The following is a 25,227-nucleotide window of genomic DNA, read 5'->3' as shown; positions in this document are numbered from 1 at the left end:
CTTTTTTTTTAGTTGGTTAGTTAATGACGCTGTATCAACTACTACGTCATTTAGCGTCAATGAGATTGGTGATAGCGAGATGAGGCCGAGGATTCGCCATAGATTACCTGGCATTCACCTTACATTTGGGGAAAACCTTGGAAAAAACCCAACCAGGTAATCAGGCCAAGGGGGGATCTAACCCGTGCTCCAGCGCAAGTTCAGACCGGCAGGCAAGCGCCTTAACCGACTGAGCCACGGCGGTGGCTCTCTTGTTCTCTTCGAATTTCCATGTTCTCCTTGTATTTCCCTTGTTCTCTTTGCATCTCCCATGTTCTTCTCGTATCCTCCGTATTCTCCTCGTATTTTCCTATTCTCCTCGCATTCTCCATATTCTTCCCATAATTCCCTTGTTCGCTTTGAATTCCCCATGTTCTCCTTGTATTTTTATTGTTCTCCTTGTCTTTTCCTTGTTCTTCTTCTATTCCCCTGGTTCTACTTGCATTCCCTATGTTCTTCTTCTATTTCCCTTGTTCTCCTTGTATTCCCCTTGTTGTTCTAGGATTCCCTTTGTTTTCCTTGCATTTCTCAGGTTGTTCTTGTATCCCGGTTGCTTTCCTTTTACTCCATTTGTTCTCCCTATATTCTCTTCTTATACTTCTTGTATTTACATCGTCCTTCTGCTTGTATTCTCCTTTTTCTTCACTATTTTCCTTTTGCCTCTGTATTCGCCTTGTTCTCTTTATATTCTCCTTGTTCGTTTCTCATTTTTCTTCTATACGTAAATATAAGCAGCTCAGTAAAACTATGCATCTGTTGATAGGTGTTCGCACCTAAACCTTATTTTACATCAAGAGAGATATATATATATATATATATATATATATATATATATGCACCTGTCGATCTTTTGTGAACTACATAGGCTATTTACCAAGAAAATAATAATACGAGTATGTACTTAATGTAGGCCTTCTCGCTTTTATATCCTGAAAGAATTTAACCCCACAATTATTTTCATAACGAGAGTTTTTTTTCTGTGGTGATAATTTTCGTACAATCTCGCATGCCACTTTCAAAATTACGTTTATTTGTATTGAATAAGATATCAGATTTTCAAATAATGTCATATGCTTATCTATCATAGCGTAACAGCAGAACACAATATTTCTTTTACCAAATTTTCTTGGGCGCGAAAATCAATTTAAGGTCATTGCAACAACAAGATAAAATAAAACTCTTTAATTATAACATATATTTATATAGATAATAATAATAATATTAATAATAATAATACTATTATTATTATTATTATTATTATTATTATTATTTTGCAGTATTGATGTAAGATTATTATAATATTTGTTATATTACTTAGTTGTAGGACATTGTGGACGGCAATATAATACAGTGAAGTAAATAATATAATTATTACTTTAACTTTCTCTTAATGTGAATCAATGAAATAGGCAAACTGCAACACACACGGTGTTGCAATAATTTCCGATTTCACTGAAGACTTCTTCTAAGACTTAAAAATATAATAATTATTTAAATAAAACTCACAGCTACGTATTTCACGATACGAGGAAATGTTATTTCGGTTTTCGCCCCATCTTCATACCATCACTTCACTTCGCGAACTATCTCCACCTACGAGGTGGAATGAAAATGGTGGTTTGCAAAGATTTAGTGCCTGCAGTACGATATCGTTAAATTCATTCTTTCTTCCTGAAATATCAGAATGGTGTGACAAAAACTCAAAGTATGAAGTACAGCTAAAATTATTCCCTTATTCACACAAGCCGAAAGCAACGTTTCTAAGTTGTGGCCTAGATCATATATACTAACAGATAGCTCTTTTATATAGGCTTTAGGGTTTGCAGTCGAGGCCGGCTTGATGTAGTTCAATAATCGTCAACAGATGGCACAATGACCAACACCATCACGAGACACGAACTCTGAACCGGTCTGGTCGGTCTAAATCGATTATTTCTTGCTTACGAGATATTCTCGTAAGCAACGGTATGTACTGTCGACAATTGATGACCATGGATAAATATTATTGGCCTATATGACCTAGGCAAGTTCGGAATGAGGGAGTTCTAATTATAGTTGTCACGTGGGCGAAGCGGAGAGATAAGATAAAGTACGCCTTTGTATTGAATAGAATACAATGCAGAGTCTCGCGCAAAGCCAATCTACCTAGAATTTTTAGACCATGTTATAAAGTTATCGGTGGGCTAAATTATGATTCGTTATCTCTTCTGTTTTTATATATTTGTCGTGAATATTATTTATATTATCAACTGAGTGTATAACATAATTTATCCGTTAATTGATATTTCACTAATGATAAATCCAAAGAACAATGGGAAATAAGGGACTAAACACTGAAAAATAAATAAAAAAAGAGAATTTGACGTTCATAATTATAATGTTGTCGGAGTTAAGTTATACTTTACTTTGAATTATTTTAATTTGCACCACAAAAACTTATGAAAATGAATGTTAACATTACCTATTTAGTTACGATAGTAGTATATTGGAAAATTTGTGCATATAGCCTGATTACAATATATAAGTAATCCTATCCTAACCTAACCAATGTAGTCTTGTTTATTTCAGACTTGTTCGTATAATTATACAAAAACAAGAATAATCTAGTTTGCAGCCTGTGATATTGTCTCGTTTACAGTATTATATAATATACATATTACGATATTTACTAGGTACTTTAACAATATATAGTTAATAATATTATAAAATATACAGGCCTAATCCATTACCAAGAAATAGCCCTTCCCTCACATGTTCAATACTGTTTACCTCAAAAGGCCTTCAAACCTTAAAAACTATTAGAAACTGGATTAAAATAGTCATGTTGATGTAGGCCTACAACATTACATTTTTTGTCACTACTCCTGATCCCGTTCTAACAGTTTCAGGTTTTGTAATTTGTAACAATACTAACAATACTGATGGGTCATTCCATAGCCACACACGTAACATTTTCGAACTATGATCTTCACAGGATACTTAATCAAATACTTAGGAGTTCATGAAAGACACATCACTGTTTTTTAACGTAAGCATTCCAAAATATAAACAGAAAATCATAATGAAAAGGAATAATTAATAATGTAAAAAATATTAAATATTATATGGTGTGACACATGAACATTTTCTTGCCACTTAATTTATTACCAAAATGGAAAATGTTCATATTATTGTGCCAAATGTCATAAATGCATTTAATTGTTTTTTAAACAATTGAGACATTTGTGAAGTACATGTAACTGCTAAATCGCATACTTTAATAAAAATAACAGTGCCATTAACAAATAAAATATTACAAATTATATTGTGACACACGAACATTTCTGTCAAGTTGATTACTAATCTTTTCAAATGCATATAGAGATTTACCGTATACACTGTGTCTACAGTTCTTATTATACAAAGCAACACTTGATTACACACCTGTGGAGTAACGGTCAGCGCGTCTGACTGCGAAACCAGGTGGCCCGGGTTCGAATCCCGGTCGGGGCAAGTTACCTGGTTGAGGTTTTTTCCGGGGTTTTCCCTCAACCCAATACGAGCAAATGCTGGATAACTTTCGGTGCTGGACCCCGGACTCATTTCACCTTCATATCATTCAGATGCTAAATAATTTAGATGTTGATACAGCGTCTTAAAATAACCCAATAAAAAAAAAATTACATTAAAGTACACTTTCAGATTTAAAATATCCACGGTTGTTTACAACTATATGTGGTGCTATCTCCTGTGTAATGTCACGTAACAAATACATCAATATAAGCTATCCACTTTTTCTGCCATTTGTAGTACTTCCCTTTTTTTTTTAACAACACAGACGCTTTAAATTCTTCGCCACTACAAGCTTTTGTAACTTCCTCTGCTTATCTGACGTCTTTTTTTAAATTGTTTATTTAACGATGTTGTATCAACTACTAGGTTATTTAGCCTCGATGGAATTGATGATAGTGAAATGATATTTGGCGAGATGAGGTTGAGGATTCGCCATAGATTACATGACATTCGCCTTACAATTGGGGAAAACCTCGGAAAAACCTCAACCAGGTAACTTGCCCCAATCAGGATTTGAACCCGGGCCCACTCATTTCACGGTCAGATGTGCCTACCATTACTCCACAGCAGTGGACCGAACATGGGTTATGTACATTAATTCTTTTGACTTTCGGTTAGCTTTCTTAAGAATACGCATAAAGAAATGTAGTGTTTTCCAGGCTATCCTTATAATATTAGTGACTTATTTCAACCAGTTTGTTACTAAAATATATACAGTACCTAAGTGTTTACTTGTGACACTGGTGATCCATTTAATTGGTATATGAGACGAATTTAATTTTGTGTTTTACAGAAGGATACATATTGATTTACTTTTGCTCACATTGATTTTAATTTTATTTGTTGTAGTCCAGTTTTCAATAACGTCAAGCTAGTTTTGCAAGGCGGTGATATAAGATTTATCACTAATTTTTTCTGTATATTATACAGTCATCCACGAATAACCTTGCCTGAGAAGTGACATTTCTAGTCAAATCCTACAATAATTTTCAGTAAATATTTTGCACCAAGAAGCTATTATACATTTAATTTTACTTCTGAGACCAGTGAAATATATGCCAATTTTATTAGAAAGGTGCATGTATAATTATCCAATAGCATGATATTATCTGCAACAAAAACTAAAGGGCATGAAAGAAAAGAAGAAAACATTAATGCTGTGGTTCTTAGAGTTCCATTAGAGTTACACGTTCATTGTCCACTGAAAGTTGTATTTCTCTATTGAAGTGTAAAAGAGAAACTCTCATAAATTATGTCAGAAACAAAGAAAGGCACCACCCAAATATGTGGGATAATTAATTTAATAATGTTATTACTGGGACTTGAAAAAAGCAATCATATGTAATGGGTGGGGAAAAAAATACTTTTTAATCGTGCTTCTATAGTTCGACAATGCTGACTATTCAGAGTTTTGCCTGACAGGTGAGCTACCATAAATTCCTTGAAGTCCTAGTTATTACTGAAGCCAAATGTGTGTCTCTTGTCAAGAGTCCATTTTATTTATACTTGTTAAGACATCATTCATAGACTAGTTACCGCTTTCAGTTTTGATACTACATACACTGAAATTAATCTATTATTATTCGTCCTATTTATACATTTATATTGAATGATTCGGTCTACCTTCATAACACATCTCATCAACAATACTCGATAAGAGTTGAATTAGCTTCCATGCTGCGTTGTATTTATTTTGTCATGTTCCTATAGCAGGAATATTAAATAGGAATTCCTTAAAACAGAGTTATATTCACTCCTATGCCTTTATATAGAATACCAGTACATATACTGTATTTCTTAAGATTTGGTTACTTCATAAACAGTATGTTAGTGCAAGAATTCTTTTTTTCATATTTAATAATTCTGGCATGTGTCAATAAATATGCTTGAGACCTCTGTCTCTCTGAATTACTCTTTACTAACTGGAAACATATTCCAAATTTATATTTTAAAAAAGTATTAAAATATCCTCACAATTTAGAGCATAACAATTCCCGAAATAATCATCCTACATTAAATTATTAAGATAAAAATGATTCAATCTATCGCTTGTAACAATACCTTTATGGTCCTAATAAATTAAGAAATAATTTACATCCAACAGATTTATTCTAAAATGGCCTGCAGTTATTATTTTGAATTTTATTGTACCTTAATAAATTGAGTTAAGGTACAATAAAATTTCATCAAGTTTCAAACAAAGTAATTCAATCTTTCCAACAGGGGGACAATAAATACTTAAAGTAATGCTAAACTCGAAAAACTTATTGATGCAACTTAATTTCATATTCTATACCACTAACACCAAAAAAAAGTGTCCTATTGTTCATACTGATCCAAGATGAATAGTTTCTTAGTGTTTGTCCATTCCACTTTTTTTATTGTCCTTCCCATTTCTATTTCTCTCATTTTTAGTAGGTACTTCACATGTAGTATATGTTTTATTGTAATACATATAATGACCATGAAGATAGTTGGATATGTCTTACAAAATTCTTGCTGAAGACCATTGTGGTAATATTCTGCCGCATCTGTAGTTTGTACATTTCGAAATATTCGTGCTTCAGCCCAGAATTCAGGCGGGGGGAGGGGAGGTTGATGTGTCAATGTAGTTTTCCAGAATATAATAATATTCAAAACATTCTCTAATAGGAGGGGCCTCTGATATTAGCTCTGCAAAAAATCTGATATCGGTACTTCTGTTGCTGGTAAATAAGAAAGAACGAAATATAAAAATTTTTAACCACTTTCGAATTTCAGGTGCTTTGTGTCTCAGCTGCTGGTTTGATATACTGTTTGTTTCCTTTAATTTTCCAGAGCAAAAACTGTCCTAAGCGAAATTTACACTCTGTAATTTTAACACTGGGAACATTTATTTTGGCAGCATTGTGTGATGCTATTTCATAATATAACAAGAGCTTTGAAATGATTAACTGCTAACTACTTACCTGGGTGAAGCGGTTCCTGTGATTTCTGAAGTGAAAACCGTTCAATTTATAAGGAATTTTTTTGTGGAGATGCATTTGATTGTACATGCAAGGTGTACATGCCTAAACTAACTGACCCCAGTGCTGTCATGGAGGCCACACGAGGCTATATATCGTATGGAACCTACAATTTTTTTTAATTAATCGTATGGGGAAATGAAAATTTTGTCTGTAAGGAGCCATACGGCATATGGGTGCCTAAGTTTTGTACGTGGAGATCTATACAGATCTTAGATCATCTCTTCCTGTTCCTACTGTACCTACCGCCTATTTTGTTTGATGTTCATAAACAAAAATTATCCACCTCTTCAGCACTGGAATCCAGAATTATATAAAATAATGGTTGAAAAACAAGAAGTGCTGCAAATATACACTCCAAGATTCATCGAGACAAGTGTGCATCTATGGTGGTGCTACATGGTGTATTCTTTAAATCAAACTTGTACAATTAAATTGTAAAGCAAAACAATTTCTTTACTTCTTCTTTAGTATTAAAAAAAATAATTAAATGACAATTGGAGAAATAGAGAGAGGAGAGTAAAATATATTTCAAGGGAGAAAACAAGGGGTGGGGGTGTATGGCCAAGAAAAAAATTACCATGACAGCACTGACCAAACCTAACCTGTTACAGACTCATGTATGTAAGGTGAATAAGCTGAGTATGAAGGAAACTATCTCAGCGCTAATTTAACTCTTATAGATGAACTACATAAAGAACTTCAAGTGTCAATATTGTCTCAAAGGTTTCTGTGTAACAAACTTCATTTAGAAATGCCCATCTGCGATTATGTTAACTGTAGAAGAAGGAAGAAATATTGTCGTCATATGAAGTTACTCAAATTTCCAATTAAGGACAAGGAAAGGCTATAAAAGTTATTTTTGATTTCACCCTTATAAATTGAACGATTTTCACTTCAGAAATCACCGTAACTACCTCGGCACTAGTTTCAGTAATTTAAGGACCAGTATAAAGTAAATTTAATTAAAGTGAGAAAGAAATTCGTAAGGGAGGCGGTCAGGAGGGATTGAGGTTGTCTACTAATTCGTTGCAAACAACTATTATAGGCTATTTCATTTGACTAACGATGATTTGTAGAGAGCAAAATACCTACAGTAGGGTAAAGAATCTAAATCAGTACGTTTGAGAACGGATATAAAAGTGTCAGGAAAATAACAGAATTACCGTATATTGCAATTAACTCTGCATTGGCAGAGAAACCGCACAGGGTATCGTAAATCTGCTGAAAATTAGAAAATTGTGTAAAAAAATGCATTCAGAGCGAATTTTCCAGCCTGATAATATCTCGCCCACGTTATGGACATAATTCAGTACCGTAAGACTGATATAAAACGAATACTAGAACAATTTGTTAACCAAAGACGATGTTCAGTAGTTATTTAACAACATACAGAGCAAATAAAAACACAAACGCATATTCTAGCAATAGTTCAGATGAAAAGAAAATGATTAGTACGACCGCTTATTCGTAAAAAGAACACTGCCAGCTGTGTAGCCTACATGAAGCAATATATCAGGTCTACGTTATGAACACGTTGAATTTAATGTGGACGAGAAACGTACAGTTCTTATTTATCTGCTTCCATATCGCATCATATAATACACCTGTAAAATGAAAACATATAGGCCTAGAAAAAGAGGAAACAATTTTGGGGGGAGGGAGTTGTAATTCTTCCCCTTTCGGATAAATTTCAGAAGAGGGATACCTGCTTTTCCTTCATATTCAAAAATTGTAATCTTGTTCACACAAAATAAATTAGTGCCTTTTCGTGAGCATCATGATGTGCATTCAACAAACGCAGACAAATCTGATCTTTTTAGTATTTTGTGATAATTGTTGCTAGGGAGGTATTGTATACTGAAAATTAAAAACAATTAGATTTCGTACATCAAATGATGACAGATTATATATTGAACGCAAACAACATTATATCAGCCATGAACCAAAATGTCATCTATGTGTGTTGATGAATTTGGATAAAACAAGCTTCTGTATACTACAATTTAGCGACACATCAAAGTCTTATTGTAACATAACCTCACATTACAATGAGAAAGAAATTTGGAGGTGGCATGACATAAAAAAAGTCATCCCACAGTCGTATTACTCTATGTACTGTTCAGGTACTCTGCCATCTAGTGTTTGTTATTGCAAGCTCATTTCTCGACACTAGCGACGCATAGCGTCCGTTATTTTCCAGTTGCGTCTAAATTTAATATAAGCTTGATCAATCTGTTTTATATATGATCTAGGGTTGTGGTCAAGCTATGTATTAACTGGCGGTCAAAAATATTTTTAGTCAGTCTCAACGTATATAAATAACGTCAAAATGTTTAAATATGTACCGAGTATTTCTAAGAAAAGCTGGACATCATTTTCTGTTAAAACGAGTTAAATTAAGAAATGCATTATTTTTCATACTTGTCGAAAAAAATTCGCCTGTAAAGTATTGTCACAGATGAACTAGACTTAACACTAAACATGCACATGACATTCACTTTAATTACCATCGGAGAGTAGTACCAAAATCGCAGTCGCTGCACTAAATTCATTGAGCGTCGATAAGAGAAATGAATTTGTGAAATAAGGATAACTGATATAACTAAGAACTATGTAAACTCGAGGAAAGAAAAATGATCAGCTTAAGGAAATCTTCATGGTGGTCATGCACTAAGTTTTCCATCATACTGTCTTCACGATCCTGTTGACTATTTCCACCCACGCCTTTACAAACAATCTAACTCCATCCTGTCATGTCTTTCTACTTTAGACAGTGATGTAGGATAACTCACTAAACTTCTTAATACAGGAATTCAGTGGCGGTTCGTGCCTAAAATAATAAGGGTTCACTATTTTTATGATATTACATGATTTTCCAACAATTTAAACGATATCCCATTTCTGAAAAATTAAAAAAAATACTACAGTACTTTAAAGTAGATAATTCCCTTAAAATGAGCTTAACGGGAATAATTGTGAGCAATTATCTTAGAAGGAACATAGCGATTTTTCCTTACTTGATCATTCTGTCTTTCAATATTCTGCCTGAAAGCTGAGGTAAGCTGTCGCCTAATTTCTGTTCTTCCAAGGAGTGATAAATCTAGGCAAGCAACTAAATAATAGGAAGAGAAACCGAAGAAAATGAATGAAGGAAATGAAGAGAGAAAGAATAAACACACAAAGAGATATTGCAAAAAAATATAAGAATAGTCACAGAATTACTGAACGACAGAAATACAATACCCTACGATACAAAAGAAATGTACAAAGAAGAGAAGATTATTTTATATCCATTGCTAAGAGATGATACATCGTATCTACAAAAATGGTTATTTAGTTGAATTGCATTATATTATTTACAATAATTACTTTATTATTATGTTTACAAAACTCGACAGTTAACTAATATTTTGTCCTCGAGTATAAGATCTTGCGAAGGAGAAGCATATATAAAAAGTTTTTCTATTTTGAGAGAAACTAATTGGAAACCTTAATAATAATAACCCTCAAAATTGTGATCGACAGTTTTTTGGTTGTTAAAACGCTACAAGTCACATTATATTTGATTTGGTTAAATAATTATGTAAATATGTTAACAAATTATTGGAATATGCTGCTTGAAAAGTATGAAAATCCTCTTCTGTTTACAGTAAAAATTAAAATGTATACAATTTTTTTATTCACCTGCAAATTCACAGATACGAGGTATTACTTCTTAGCCATCGATGTTATGTCAACTAAATGTTAAGATACTACCTAATTCTTACTAGTGACAAATGGAAGTAAAGAACAACTTATATAGAAACAAAGAAATGTAACTAAGAATGTGATATATGTGATTAGTATAATATTATTAATTATTATGTATTGGACTACAAGAACATCTTCATGGAGCTTTTCAAAGCCTCAGATAAAGAGTTCTGAAATGGAACGTTTATATAAATACAAGACTGACATTGTTTCACTCGAAACATTCTGAAGACATTAACAGAAAATTATACATGGGTAAATAACAATGAAGAGTCCTTGTCCACAAGGTAGGCAGGTTGGGATGCGCAGGGCGGAACTCGACATGCAGCTACCTCCTCGTGGTGAGTATGGCGGTATGGAAGCATGTTTCCACGTGGATGTGCAGTATGTGTTTCATGGTACCAAGTCATTATTTTTTGTTCAGTGATATTGTTGAATTGAATTTTAAGTAATATTATTTCATTGTGTTGGTGAATGTAATGTTACGTGAGTATTTTTAAATGTGTTAGCGAATTTAATCTTCCACAAGGTAACCAACGATACTGGCAGACAGCATGATCTCTGTTTTATATAGGCGTAAATATTGTAGCTTTTATTAATCATCATGCAATGACGTTTAGTTATTTTTTATATTCTTATAGTAGAAGACCTCAATTAAATAACTGGTTAGAAACTAATGCCAGTCAGTGTCTTGTAATAATAATTTACGACATGGGTTTTAGGACGATAAAAATATTACATTATTAACGAAGTCTTATTTATGTTATTTTATTGCAGAAGCTTAATTGATACGTACCGTTCTGTACAAATGAAAGGAGAAAAACGACAGGGATAAGCTTTCATGAATTCCCTGTAGATGAAGATATGAGAACCAAATGGTTAAACACAATTTCCAGAGACAAGTTTGTACCTAATTCATATTCAAGTTCGTCCTAAGTCTGTAGCTAACATTTCACTATAAATGATTATACACCGGAATTTGAAAAGGAAAGTCCTAAAACGAGGTAGTGTTCCAAGTAAATTCCCTAATTATCCTGCACATGAAGTACCACAAGTTTTAAAAAACCAAGGCAGCATAATTTGTAAAGAAAATACTAAGAAACGTAAAAGGAGCAATAGTCCGCAAGAGGAAGAAGGTTTTATAATGTATATGACGGTATATAAATCTAGTGATGTTCATATAGATGAGGATTTTGATTCTAAATTAAAAAGTCTAGGAAAGGAAAACAGAGCTTTGAAAACTAAGATTTGGCATCTGAATTACAAACTTGATCGCGTCGACCAAAATTTAAGAAAATTATCAGACTGGGAAGAGTATTTAGAAAATAACGAATACCATAGGAATCTAGAGAGTATTCTGTCAGAAGAAAACCACTCTAAAAAAAGATTTTGCTACTTGATATAATTGTAAATTATAACAAAAAGACACCAGAGTTTCCTCTGTATTTGGAAAGCATAAAAAGGGAGAGTCAGAAATCTGAAGAAAAAAAAAAAAAAAAAAAATTCTAACAAATGAAACTTTCGAAGAACTGACCCATACAACAGCTTCCACCGTAAAGTGTGTACGCTATTTGTTAAATGGTGGGTTTCATTTTGTCCTGACAAGATCTTTTAATCCATATCCCATAGAATTATTTTTCAGTGGCTTACGTCAGACATAGGTGGCAACGATCTGCTAGATTGCAGAGCAGTGACTTTTAGTATGAACAAGATTTTGAAAACTGGCTTAATTTCTACAGTAAACCCAGTGGCGGCTCGTGAACTTAGTAAACTAGCATGCTACAAAAATAATTATTATTGACTTACTCATCAAAGGCGAAAGTTAAAATCCATTCTCCGCCTTTCTTTGCTGGCAAACTTCTCTATCACTTTGGTATTGAAATCTCCCATATTATTAATAAGTTTTTTCTCTATTGAAAGCATAGCAAGAGCTTTTAACCGTTCTTGGTGCATAGAATTTCTGACAAAATTCTTAATCCTGTTTAAAGTTGAAAAACATCTTTCGGGTTCAGCTGTTGTCATGGGTATTGTCACTATTATTTTAAGGAGGGTTGTAATTTCACTAAATGTATTCCGAAGATTGCTATTATAAATAAGCTGAAGAAGAGGGACGGCACCATCAATATTCTTAAAGTCTGGGCTTTCATATAGCACAGAGAGTTAAGAGTGTAGTATTTCCTTGTTTAACATAGGGTAGTTCTCTACTGTCAGATTAAGGATATTTTGAGGAAATTTCTTAGAAAATTCTTCGAAGTTCGCAGAATCCAGAAGTTTTGCTGCATCAAGATGACTTGTTTTCTCAAAACGATTGCGTGTTTCTGTAGTAATGCGATCACAGACTTCCTTTGCATCCAGTACATGGCATGATTCAATTCGTCGACGCTTGCTTTCACTATCTGTTCTCCCCGTCATGATGTCATTCACTTCATTTTGAACACGTTCAACTGTAGTGATAAAATTTTTTACATTATGTTTTACTTTTATGGTGTCGATTTGCCTAGACTGAATTTGGCTGTAGAGAATATCGACATGGGACATAACTTTATGGAAGAACTGCAACTAGAACAGAAATTCGCTATCTTCTAAATTACGACAAAGAGCTTGAGCTTCATGAGCTGTGTTCTTGGAATAGGATTTTTCTAGCTCAGAAAAACACTCTTTCAGTGGTTCCAAATTCTCATACACAGAATTGACGGTTCTCGACTTGAAATTCCATCTAGTAGCCGAACTACCTCATATGCATCGCGATGTCACATTTTCTAATGCATCTACATCTTGTGGCGACCGTGAGAAAAAAGCTGGGAATGCAGAGAGATTGCAAAAAAATATTCTTGCCGACTGGTTTTGTGACGCAGCTCTTTCCATTATCAAGTTGAATTGGTGAGCGTAACAGTGGACATAATGTGCCAAAGGAAAATGTTCTTTTATTTTGGACTGCACCTCATTAACTAAACCCCGCATAACTGATGCTCCATCATATGTCTGAGCAATTATTTTATTACAGGCGGCATCAGTGTCAAAAACTTGTAATTCCTTAAGGATGCATTCAGAAATTTCTGTGGCTCCTTGACCTTCAGGATTGAAAAAAACCCCAAAATCACTCGTATACTTTTCCTTCGAGTTCGTATCTGAACATTAAAACTGTTTGTAAATGCTCAGAAACGTCTGTAGTGTCATCTGCCATGAGAGCTATGAAGTCAGATTGATGCAGTTCTTTCATGATTTTGACATGACACACTTCTAACATGCATTCCAACAGCTCATTCTGAATAATTTTAGAGGTGCCTTTAAATACAGTACTGCTCTCCATGTGTTCCTTCACAGCACTGTCAATGCTACCGACTAAGTCAACAAGACCACGAAATATTCCCGGATTTTCGGAACTTTCTGTTTCATCGTGGCCGCGCAATGCCAGTTCAAAAACAACACAGAATTTTATGCAATCTATAATTCTAGATAAAATATATCTATTTCTTTCTACTTGTTGATTATGCTTCTCTATGGATTCCTGGTATGCGTGACTAAGCCTAACTGCAATGTTTACTCTGCCTAGGGCACTGAGATCGACGGCATTATTAAAGTGCTTCTTACTCTGTGAATGTTTCTTAGCATATTCATACAAGTGTCCAAGATCCTTCATGCCACCCTTCGACCAGGAATCAGTACTCCCAAACAGTAAGCAAGGGAAACAAAATAAAGCATTTCGAATTTCACTTCCACACAACCATTCATATCGTTCATATACTTCTCTTTTAAATTGTGTATTATAAGAACGAGATTTACTACCCTTAGCTTGTTGAACAGTGGTTAAGTACGGCGTGGGTCTACCTAAATTCTTAACTTCAACCCTCTCCTCTAACGTTCTAGAAGAGAACGGTTTCTTTAATAAAGAATCAACGGAATTCGTGTCAAATATTCGCACGTTGAGCAGCTCTCACTAATGCTTTTACACAGATTTAATATTTCACATTACACATTCACTAATTTACCAGATTGTTCTGTAACAATCACTAATTACAATAACGAAATCACACTGTTTCCCAACACCTGATTATCTGCTGTACTAACACTACTAACCGCGCTACTCTTTAAAGAGCACACCAGAGTACGGTTCTCACATGTGGCAGCAGTTGGCTGGGGATTAAAGACGTGAGGGGAAACGCAGTGTTAAAACAACATTCTCCACGTGCTCAGTTTTAATTAGCATGTAGTTAGTTACTAGCTATGTGTGCAGAATGCGCTAATGTGCAGCCAAAAACAACATCACAGTGTATAAAATGCAAACTTGCAGGCCGGCTTTGCTGGCCCACTATATCGTTTACAAAAGAATGAGGGCCATTTAAACTGAAGTACAGTTTTCGAAAACGAAAGTAATTTTATGATTGAATTATTTAGCAGATTTTAGAAGCGTGCTACAGCACGGTAGCATGTATTGAGGAACCGCCGCTGAGTATACCATTATCAACAAATCTTGATGTACAAAATAGGTCACTCTCTGGATGGAATAGTGAGTTTTCCCAAGACCACAGCGACTGAGGAAAACAATAGCACATCAAGTACACTGCCTAATCATGTGGTAAAAATTCAGACTGGCTTGGAAGAAACCCAACGTGAGTTGTAACATTTAGTTTCTGAAATGAAAATTGTGTTAATTTTTTATGCAATTATCATTTTATTCCCATGTATGGTGGGTCCCTATCACCACGGCATGGCGCGTCCTCAGGTTGCGGATAGAGGAGACGGCCTCCAGATATGGAGGGTAGCTGCGAATATATTGAATAAGCAGTCGTGGACAGCCGATAAGGGGTGGTCCTCCAGCTTGGGGGTTGGGCGAAGGGCTAACAACCCATCACCGTAAAAAACAGCTTGTTACGAATTCCTACAGTAAGTCGTGACGGGAATATTGTACGAAATGGAAATATAAATATTGAAGATTTATCCTTCGAAGAGGTGGAAAAATTCAAATATCTTGGAGCAACAGTAACAAATATAAATGACACTCGGGAGGAAATTAAACGCAGAATAAATATGGGAAATGCGTGTTATTATTCGGTTGAGAAGCTCTTATCATCCAGTCTGCTGTCCAAAAATCTGAAAGTTAGAATTTATAAAACAGTTATATTACCGGTTCTTCTATATGGCTGTGAAACTTGGACTCTCACTCTGAGAGAGGAACATAGGTTAAGGGTGTTTGAGAATAAGGTGCTTAGGAAAATATTTGGGGCTAAGCGGGATGAAGTTACAGGAGAATGGAGAAAGTTACACAACACAGAACTGCACGCATTGTATTCTTCACCTGACATAATTAGGAACTTGAAATCCAGACGTTTGAGATGGGCAGGGCATGTAGCACGTATGGGCGAATCCAGAAATGCATATAGAGTGTTAGTTGGGAGACCGGAGGGAAAAAGACCTTTAGGGAGGCCGAGACGTAGATGGGAGGATAATATTAAAATGGATTTGAGGGAGGTGGGGTATGATGATAGAGACTGGCTTAATCTTGCACAGGATAGGGACTGATGGCGGGCTTATGTGAGGGCGGCAATGAACCTTCGGGTTCCTTAAAAGCCATTTGTAAGTAAGTATCATTTTATTCTTTAAAATTATTACAACTGCAACTCTAATACCTGTAGTTTTATGTCTATCTAATTTCACCATGCAATTTTCATCAAGTTAGAAAAAATATAACTTTTTATTTATTTGCAGATCCCAACATAGACAGCATCAGGCTTTCTTCAATAGTCTGTGTTGGCGGATACGTGCTAAAGAAACTATAAGCTGATGTGAAGTGCAATTATGCAGAAATATAATTGCTACATCTTCCTGCAGTTCAGTTCTTATGGATGTAATATACAAGTGTGATGTTAGTGGAAACAATTTATATTATACCACACTTTCTTTTGTACATGTGTTAGCTATTACTTCAGAATTTGTTGAGAATGCTGTGAGTACTTGCCCTCGTATGGTGTGAGGAAACAATATCAATCGTATTTAATACTAGAGCTAAATAAAATTCTTACATGTGAACACTGTGAATTGCAATATCATTCAACAATTCTAGCAAGCGGTGTATGTAAATACTTTTTGCCTACAGTGTTAAAACTTGTGGCATTTGTTCAAACTGAGACGTTTGAAAGACCAAATATATAAACTCAAAACCTCTTCATCGCAAGGTGTTACGTTTATAGCAGCAGAATGCGAGGAGGAATAGTTGGTGATCAGCGCCACAGCAGAGAAAAAGGAAACTACGTACTACAACATACAGAGGTATGTATTGCCAAGGCTGGAAATATTCTGTCCTGGGTCCGTCTCAAAGAGTGAAGAACTATTCACTCTCTAACGTTACTCTACAAATATTCTTCCGAACTCAACACTAGCTACAGACCGTTTATTTAGTCCTGACACCTCAGCGACTCGAAAGAGGAGAAGTAATAGGAGTAGTGGGGAGAGCTCCGGAGTAGAGATAATTGCAAGGGGTCGAATGCAATACAGCTTAACTGTACTATAGACATACTGCTCTACTGCACGTATGTCATTCTATCGCTCCGAAGGCAAGAAAAGTGACTAATCCAAACATCCCTTGGCGTAACTAAATGGACTCGCCTGACACAGGCTCACATCTCCGGCGACTGTCAGGACTAAATAATCGTACTGTACTTAGTTTTTCGTTTTCAACATTTGTCCTTAGCATGAAATAGATACTCGTTCACAACACCATATCATACTCTCCATTCCTAAACAAAAAAACATTCTTCTACTCTTCACCTTTCACTGTCTCTGCAGCTCATCTCTGGAACTCTCTGCGACAGCATGTCAGAGATGGTCGGACATTATCTAGTTTCAGACATAAATCAAAATTGTACTTTTTGAATTCACATTCCCTTCAATTACTAGTTCTTTTCTCTGCGATATTTTTCTAAAAATTAAATTTTATTTATTCTTCTTCCTTGTTTTATTTATTTATTTATTTATTTATTTATTTATTTATTTTTGTTCTCTTGATCACTAGATGAATTCATTATCATAGCCTTTATTGCATTACAATTGTTGTATTCTTCCTTATGTTTTCCTGTTAACTATTTGTACAGAGTTGTTTTTATTATATTCCAATCTTTAGATCTGTATTTTACTTTCTTTTTTCTATTATTGTATTATTTTCATATTGTTTAGTGTTGATTTTGTTATGCTACTACTTCTTGCAATATGTTAGTATTCTCTTCTTTAACATTTTGTTAAATTTTACTGCTTGTTATTTTTATTATAAACAAATCAGCGTCACTTTAATTGGAAACATACATTCTCACCGAACCTTCCAATATTTTACAAAAATACATAGGCCTATTATTTGTCACATTTCTAATGAAAATAAAGTTGCAATTTATACTTTGTTTTTTGCACTAACATTCGAGAGATATATGTAAATACAATAACTTTCGTAAGTATCCAAATCGTAGAATGAAAGTTCATATTCTGAATTACTGATAATCACAAAATTAAGAATTTATTTTGAATAATGCATAGTAAGTTTTCAATTGGTACATGTAAATAAATTAATATGCATTTGTATTACTGTTGTTGTTTAGTAAACTGTACGAAGACAGGTCTGAACCTCACAAGTGGTACCAAGAAGGAACCAATTATGACATAACTACGGCAGGAGATAATGGGGTAGGGTGGCCAGATCATATCCCCCTCCATTGCATACATCACCGATTAGTTATATATTACACTAATCAGACTTCAGATGCATACAAACAATTGTTCTTCCTCTGACGTATCAATGCCCAGTATTTTTTATTTACACAAATCATCATTTCAAGTGATGTAAATGTTAACATATATTTACATTAGCCGTCCTCGGAGGTGTAGCTGTTACCAAGGTTCGTGGCCGAGGTGGTGGATTTTAAAAGGTGACACAATCGTAATAACTTCTTCTAGAAGGAAAGAAAACGCGAAGGATGTATAATAGTAGCTCGTAAACGAACCCTGTCATTTTCCACTCTCACAGAAATTTGAAAGTTGCTTAACGACTGATACCAGAAGCCTCAATTCACATGAGCTTCTCCCACTCTTCACCTCTCAATGTATCCATTTATAATACAAATTCCTTTAGTGGTTGCCTCAGACTTAACAATATTATGTTTCTCACACTTGACAATATTGTGGTTATGTCAAAAGTTTTCCATCCTATAATAATGAGATGCTGTTTACTAAGGTTCGTGACTATCTGGCTTGTCTTGGTGAGAGGTGTCTTTCTTGTGACTTTGGGCAAAAATTTGCAAAGAAAATAGATGTAATTTTGCTCATAAAGTTCACTTCCCCGAACCGTAGTGTCTATGGCATTGTGGGTAGCTTATTTCAAAGCTTGGAATACAGAGCCACTTGGTAATGTCCATAAATTATGTGCGTATTATTTTATATTCGTTACTTGAATGCCTATGAAATGAGGCTACAAAAAAATCCAAATATAGAAATCGCACAAAAGAAATTGGCAGAATTAGAATGTACCAGTTATAACCTATATTTTAATAAGGTTATGATACAAGGTATTATATAATATTTATGTACTTATGAATGTGCAACAGATTTTGTTTAAGGACATATTCAATTTATACAACTTGATGTTCTCTAGCAGTCAACATGAACGGAAGTACTGAAACATTAGTGTCGCCATAAATCACATAATTAAATCTCTGTATCTTCTATACCTCTATTCCAATTTGTTGTAACGGACCATTCATCACTCTTCTCCTAAGATCAACCTTCCATGCAATGTCTTTATAGTATTGTAGAAGATAACTTATTCTATCGACCACTAACTTTTAAATCCTAGTCATAACATCAAAAAATCCCCTCCCGATGCAGTAAGAATCTGAAACTTTCGCTTGTAGAGTATATTGTCTCGCTACACACCCGATGCAGAGAAGTTGCCGGCACATCAGGCGTTTAGACTAATATTTCTTCGTCCAGATTTATGTTAAAATATTGTGTGAAAGAAGAGATCTTTGACCATCTCTGTGCTGTATGGTTAGCATGCTGGTCTCTTACGCAGAGAATCCGGGTTGAATTTCCTGGTTGAGGCTTTTCAGAGTTCTCCCTCAATCGTAAGGGAAATGCCATGATATTCAGGCCACAACATCCCTGAATATCACTGGTTTCATTATTCACCAAAATCATATTCATAACAAATCAATAATACATCTACAGACGCCATCTAGTTCACAACAATAGAACCAGCCTCAACAATAGTACACAGGCCCACAGATTTCATCCAAAAGATTAACTCGCGATTTGATCAGAGATGCTAAAGCGAGTAAAAATAACAGCAGAAAAAAAGACATCTTTAATCCAATTCACTGATTTATTTCTATTATATCACTTTTACCATTGAAAATATTAACTACTGTTTCATTGTTTTAGTAAAGGCCCTATATAACATTAATTGATATGGGATCCCACGATTTATCGCTATTTTCCACAATATATAGGGGGTGTCAAAAATGTATACACTCTTTCAATGACTACAAAGTTAAGAATTATGATACAGAAAAGTTACAAAATTAAAAATAATATGAACCAATGTAGAAACCAATCATTTATTGAAAGTGTTCAAATTGTTGGCCATTGTTGTTCAGGCACAGCTGATAACGCTGACCGATGGAATCCAAAACGTTCCTAATCATTTCGATTGGTATTTGGGCATACTCTCTTTCAAAGGCTGCTCTCAACTCATTGATTGTAGCTGGTTTTGTGCTATAAACATTATGCTTGACATGTTCCCACAGAAAAAAAATCCATCAGAGTCAAATCCGGTAAGTGAGGGGAGTACTCGGTACTACCTCTTCGTCTTATCCATCTGTTCTAAAGGCCCTCACGTCGCGTGAAAGTGGGGAGGTGCCCCATCCTGCTGGAAGTACCATTCTTCATTCCTAAATATCTCTTCGATCCATGGCATGACGGATTCCTTTAGCAAGTTGAGGTAAATTGCACCTGTCACGGTACCATAAAAAAGAAAGGTCCAATTAAACCAATGCTCACAAACCACACCACACTGTAACTCCTTGTAAGTTCACATGGTAATCCAATGCCACATGAGGATTGTTTGCTGCCCAGTAGGTGCAATTGTGACAATTAATTGAGCCATTTAACTTAAACATGGCCTCATCACTCCAAATAATCTTGTATGGAAATTGATGGTTCTACTCACATTTTGCTTGGTACCACTCACAAAATTCAATTCTCTGGTCATGCTCATCTTCATTGAGAGCATGGACTAATCTAGGAATGTAACGTTTCCATTGAGCACGCTTCAAAACGTGATGGACACTCGATTTTGAAAGCCCTGTCTCATGAGCTGCCTGCCGAACAGATTTTCTAAGAGATTGCTGAAACCTTTCAATGACTTCTTTCTCTGTGGGGCTGGTGGATGTTTGTCGTCTTCCGGAATTGTTCTTATGGATATTCTGAACAGTTCCTTCATCTTCAAACCTATCTCGCAAATGAGCAATTGTGAGTTGCGTTCGCGAATCTTGTTGAAACTCCATTATAAACCGTCTATGCACTTCACTTATGTTCTGAGTCTTCCAGTAGCACTTCAGAATTAATTTTCTTTCCTCAAAGTTCAGTCTGACTTCAGCCATTATTTTAAGCGGTCACACTTGAAAAATGTAAAAAAGTGAGTTAATTATGTGTTATTAAAGAGTGTATACATTTTTGGTACCCTCTGTATTATGATCAACTATATCATCACAACCTTGTTATAATTTATAACAGTGAAATAAATTGGTCAATTAAATCCTCGTCTGTTCAGTCAATTGTGTGATGGTTTAAATACAATCTGAGCATGATCCCATCTTCCTGGTTACATCATCAGCGTCTAATGCTACCAAGGTTGCCAGACTAAGGAAACGTAACCATCGTAACAACTTACGAAAGTTATCGTAGTTCAGCATACAATTGAAGGACTCCATACAAAAAGGGTATGGCTTCACTTTTTGGTCAAATTAATATTTTGCTTGTTTCATACGATAAAAAACATGCCCGATATTTTAGTTCAAGAACGGTGTGACTCCGAGCATTTGGTAGCAAGTTACAGTGGAACTGGAGCTGAGCTCCCAATCGTTTCGTTGAAAAAAAGTTGGTGGCTCCTGGAGCTATAGATTATATACAGGGGGTAGAAAATGGCGAACACTGACATCACAAGGCATGACATCATTTAAATGCAAATTGTTCTAACATAGGAACCATGGGTCTATCTTGAAATGTTAATGGGTCAAATGCAAAAATTTGAAGTAAATCAACCATTTATGCAATATTTACAACCTTAATCCTTATTGTCATAGAACACATACTATGCAGTACGATCATAATAGCCCTTATAAATATACTCTAAAAACGAGATTTATTATTTGTTAATAATTTGTTATTTGTTTTTGGAACATGCTTTGATAATGCTTGTAATGTGTGTTGCCTATAGAAACGACGTCATCATCGAGAACACGCTCTAACTTTAGCGACACTAGCGCTGTGTAAACATGAACAAACGTGTTTTTAGTGGCTCATATTAAATCGTCATATCAATTACCAGGTTATATAGCGTCGATGGGTTTGATGATAGTGGGATGGAATTTGACGAGACGAGGGCAATAGAATGTTCGTTGAGAGACCGGAGGGAAAAAGACCTTTGGGGAGGCCAAGACGTAGATGGGAGGATAATATTAAAATGGATTTGAGGGAGGTAGGGACTGGATTAATCTTGCTCAGGATAGGGACCAATGGCAGGCTTATGTGAGGGCGGCAATGAACCTCCGGGTTCCTTAAAAGCCATTTGTAAGTAAGTATGAGGGCGAGGATTCTCCGTAGATTACCTTACATTTGTCTTACGGTTGAGGAAAATCTCGCTAAAAACCTAACCAGGTATTCAATTCAATTCAGTTTATTAAGCCATTAAACATAGTGATAGGCGAGCCAAAGCGCAAATCGAACCAGCAACCGAGCGCAACTCCGGATCGGCTAAGTTTATTAGTGCAGGTAGTGAAAAATGCAAAGAGGAGAAACTTGTTGGAAATAGTTTCTGAATCTAATATGCTTGAATATTCAAAGAAGAATGCACCATTGTGGCTGTACATTAGTATGACACACCTGCCAGTACCAATGCTGCATTATTAGTGACTTTTCGGCTAGTTCTACCGGATTTTAGATACTGTATGTATTATTAAACGGAGGAAAATAGTTGACATGCAGAGTTTAGCTGTTATTTAACTTCTCACAGTGTAAAGAAGCATTTCTTTACATTGACAGCATAAGAATTAAGACGAATTTCATTCTTGCCTGGTGGTTTTCCCTTAACGTGTATTGGTACCAGTAACATTGCTAATCATCGTCATAATTTCGTAAATTATGCGATATGCTACGTACCTAAACTCCGGTAAAACTAGCGGAAAATCCACTAATTTCGAAACATTTGGACTGTCGGGTATGTTGTACTAGTGCACAGCCTGAACAGTGTATTCTATGTTGAAAATTCGAGGACATTAGACTGGACTAACAAGTTTTCCTTCTTTCCATTTTTCACTATCTGCACTAAAAATGGCGTTTGTCTATGTCGCGTGACATTTGAATCATCCCGTATTGCTGAATAAATCCATGTATCTACTCTACTTTTTCTCCCAATATAATTTACTTGAAAACACCTTGAAGGGGGAGGGTGAACACCTAAATCTACGCCACAGTGAACTATTACGCCAGTCCCTGGCGAGGCGCATTTTCACCAGCACCAGTTGACTATGCTAAGGTTAGCTGCATATAGACATACTGGTTTCATGTCCGCAGTTCAGCCGGCCTTATCTATATGTCAGTGATCAGAGAAGTGTTATGAATATGATAACGGCATAGAGGGCGGCCAGAAAAATATTAATGCCTAACACGGGGAAATGGAAGAATATCGAGAAGAACCCTAATTGCGACCTTGCCCGCCTCAAGTGTCACTATGAATTTTTGAATGAAAAACCTCAAATTACCGAGACTCAAACCAAGACCGCCTGCACGACAGACTGAGGGTCTATATTACGCAGCCATCGCAGGTTTTTACAGGTGTTGGCAAAGAAGGAGGGTATGGTACCTCGTGCTCCCCCATCAGACGTATTACATCAATGTGGGACAGGCTATATTTATCTTTATAGAACGGGATTGTTGGTTCATAGATCCGTTTCTTTTCACTGTCCACCTCATGCGGTTGATCTGCATGTGTCTCAAATCTGATGGTGGGATCGAGAATGTATGCAGAGTTGTTCTTAATGGCAATGATATCAATTCGCCGAACACTTCCTTGTGTGGCTAGTCCCTGCACCTCTTGATGGACTGTAAACCCTACTTCCTTCAGTGCCTCGGCCAGCATAGAACGGACAGCATGGTGACGGATGTTGCGAAGGGACTCACTATAGGGGCAGAAGCCAAGGATATGGGGAAGAGTTTCAATCTCGCTGAGACAGCGCCTACAGCGGGTACCATCCCTACTTCTACCTGGTACAGCTTGGACCGGAGCAACATAGCCTACCATTTTAAGGGCTCTATCCATTCCGAGAAGGTTAGACCTTTGTGATTTCTTATCCAGCTGTTCGCTGGGGGGAACTCTTTGTTAAGAATCACTCCTTTACCCTTTTGTTGCAATGTACACCAATTTTCAAATTCTTTGTTTAGTCAAACTATATATTTTTAGTAATGCAATTGCAATTATTGTAGTAATAAACATCCATTCGATTTATCTAATACCGAATTAACCTATTTGTATTGCATTAATATTTGAAAACGTTCTGATTTCTACAGAAGTTTCTAATTTATATTTTCTATCAGTACGGTATGTTAATTACCATACTGAGAGGATAAAAAGAATTACCATATGAATGACAAAATGTAGTAAGTTAAAAAAACGGTGAAATTTAAATTGTCTACTTTCACTTGTTGCAGAGAAAATGGGGACACATGCAAAGAAATGTAATTTTTTTTAAAAAGCAAATACACACATGAACGTGGGAAGAACTACGTTTCCTTAACTGCACAGTCGCAACATTAAGGTTCACCTCCTATTACGAAAACGCATCCAACATAGTATAGAATGAAGTTTCAGTTAGAAAATTAATAAAAAGAAGAAGAAAAAGATCTATAAGCCAAAGAGTTTTGAAATTAATATTCTCAGAAAAAATAGAGATTTGTGATTTTTATACAGATAAAAATGTACGTTAATCAATTTCTTCAGAAAACTTAAAAAAAAAATACGATTTAAATATAACAAATGAAAACGACAATATTTAAATTCTCTTGCGCCAGTTGACTACATTTAAAATCAGATCAAAAGTTCTCAACCCAAGCAGTGTTAATTTTCTTATCTACAGCTTCTACTCATTGACGCTAGTTCCATTTTTTCATTCTCTATGGAATTCGCGTTCATTGCTCCATGCATAACAATGCCTTGTTCGACAATGCAAATGACATATTGGACCGTCATTATGAGTTTCGATTTCAGTTAAAGCAAGCAAAAATAGCGCCTTATGGAGAGTACATGCATTGAGGAGCTCGGTTCGATTCCCATGGAACAGCTAGGATAAACTTCTTCCCACTGAGGTAAGCCTTCTAAGTTATATTACGAATTATTCTTGAAAATTACAACAATAAGTAGGGAGTAAAAACATTTATCAACGTTTTGTGGCCTCAATGGCGATTCTAACATTAAATGTCTATTTTAGGGGGCTGATAATTTAGCTACGATTGGACAGGCATATTAGTTTGCAATTCTGTGAATCGTAAAATGTGTTTAAATAGTATTTTAAATTTAGAGAATACTGTAAATATGTACAAAGTCACGAAAATATGAATCAATGAA

The 25,227-nt window shown here is 35.3% G+C and overlaps 1 protein-coding gene across 5 annotated transcripts in view; it reads left to right on the top strand.

The window, feature by feature from the left end:
- Nucleotides 1-16,376, top strand: part of LOC138715537 (uncharacterized) — a 36,625-nt gene extending 20,249 nt beyond the window's left edge. For 2 of the 5 annotated variants that reach the window (XM_069848579.1, XM_069848582.1), the window contains exon 5: nt 16,056-16,376. In XM_069848579.1, the coding sequence (XP_069704680.1) occupies nt 16,056-16,131 (76 nt within the window). In that variant the 3' untranslated portion in view covers nt 16,132-16,376. Of the gene's footprint in view, nt 1-14,744; nt 15,101-16,055 lie in introns of those variants that run through there. The other 3 variants (XR_011336396.1, XM_069848581.1, XM_069848580.1) reach the window with 3 other exon arrangements.
- The last annotated feature ends 8,851 nt before the right edge of the window (nt 16,377-25,227 follow it).

Source organism: Periplaneta americana, chromosome 15 (assembly GCF_040183065.1).
Source record: "Periplaneta americana isolate PAMFEO1 chromosome 15, P.americana_PAMFEO1_priV1, whole genome shotgun sequence".
Taxonomy (NCBI): Eukaryota; Metazoa; Arthropoda; class Insecta; order Blattodea; family Blattidae; genus Periplaneta; species Periplaneta americana.
This window is presented reverse-complemented; position numbering and strand designations above follow the sequence as displayed.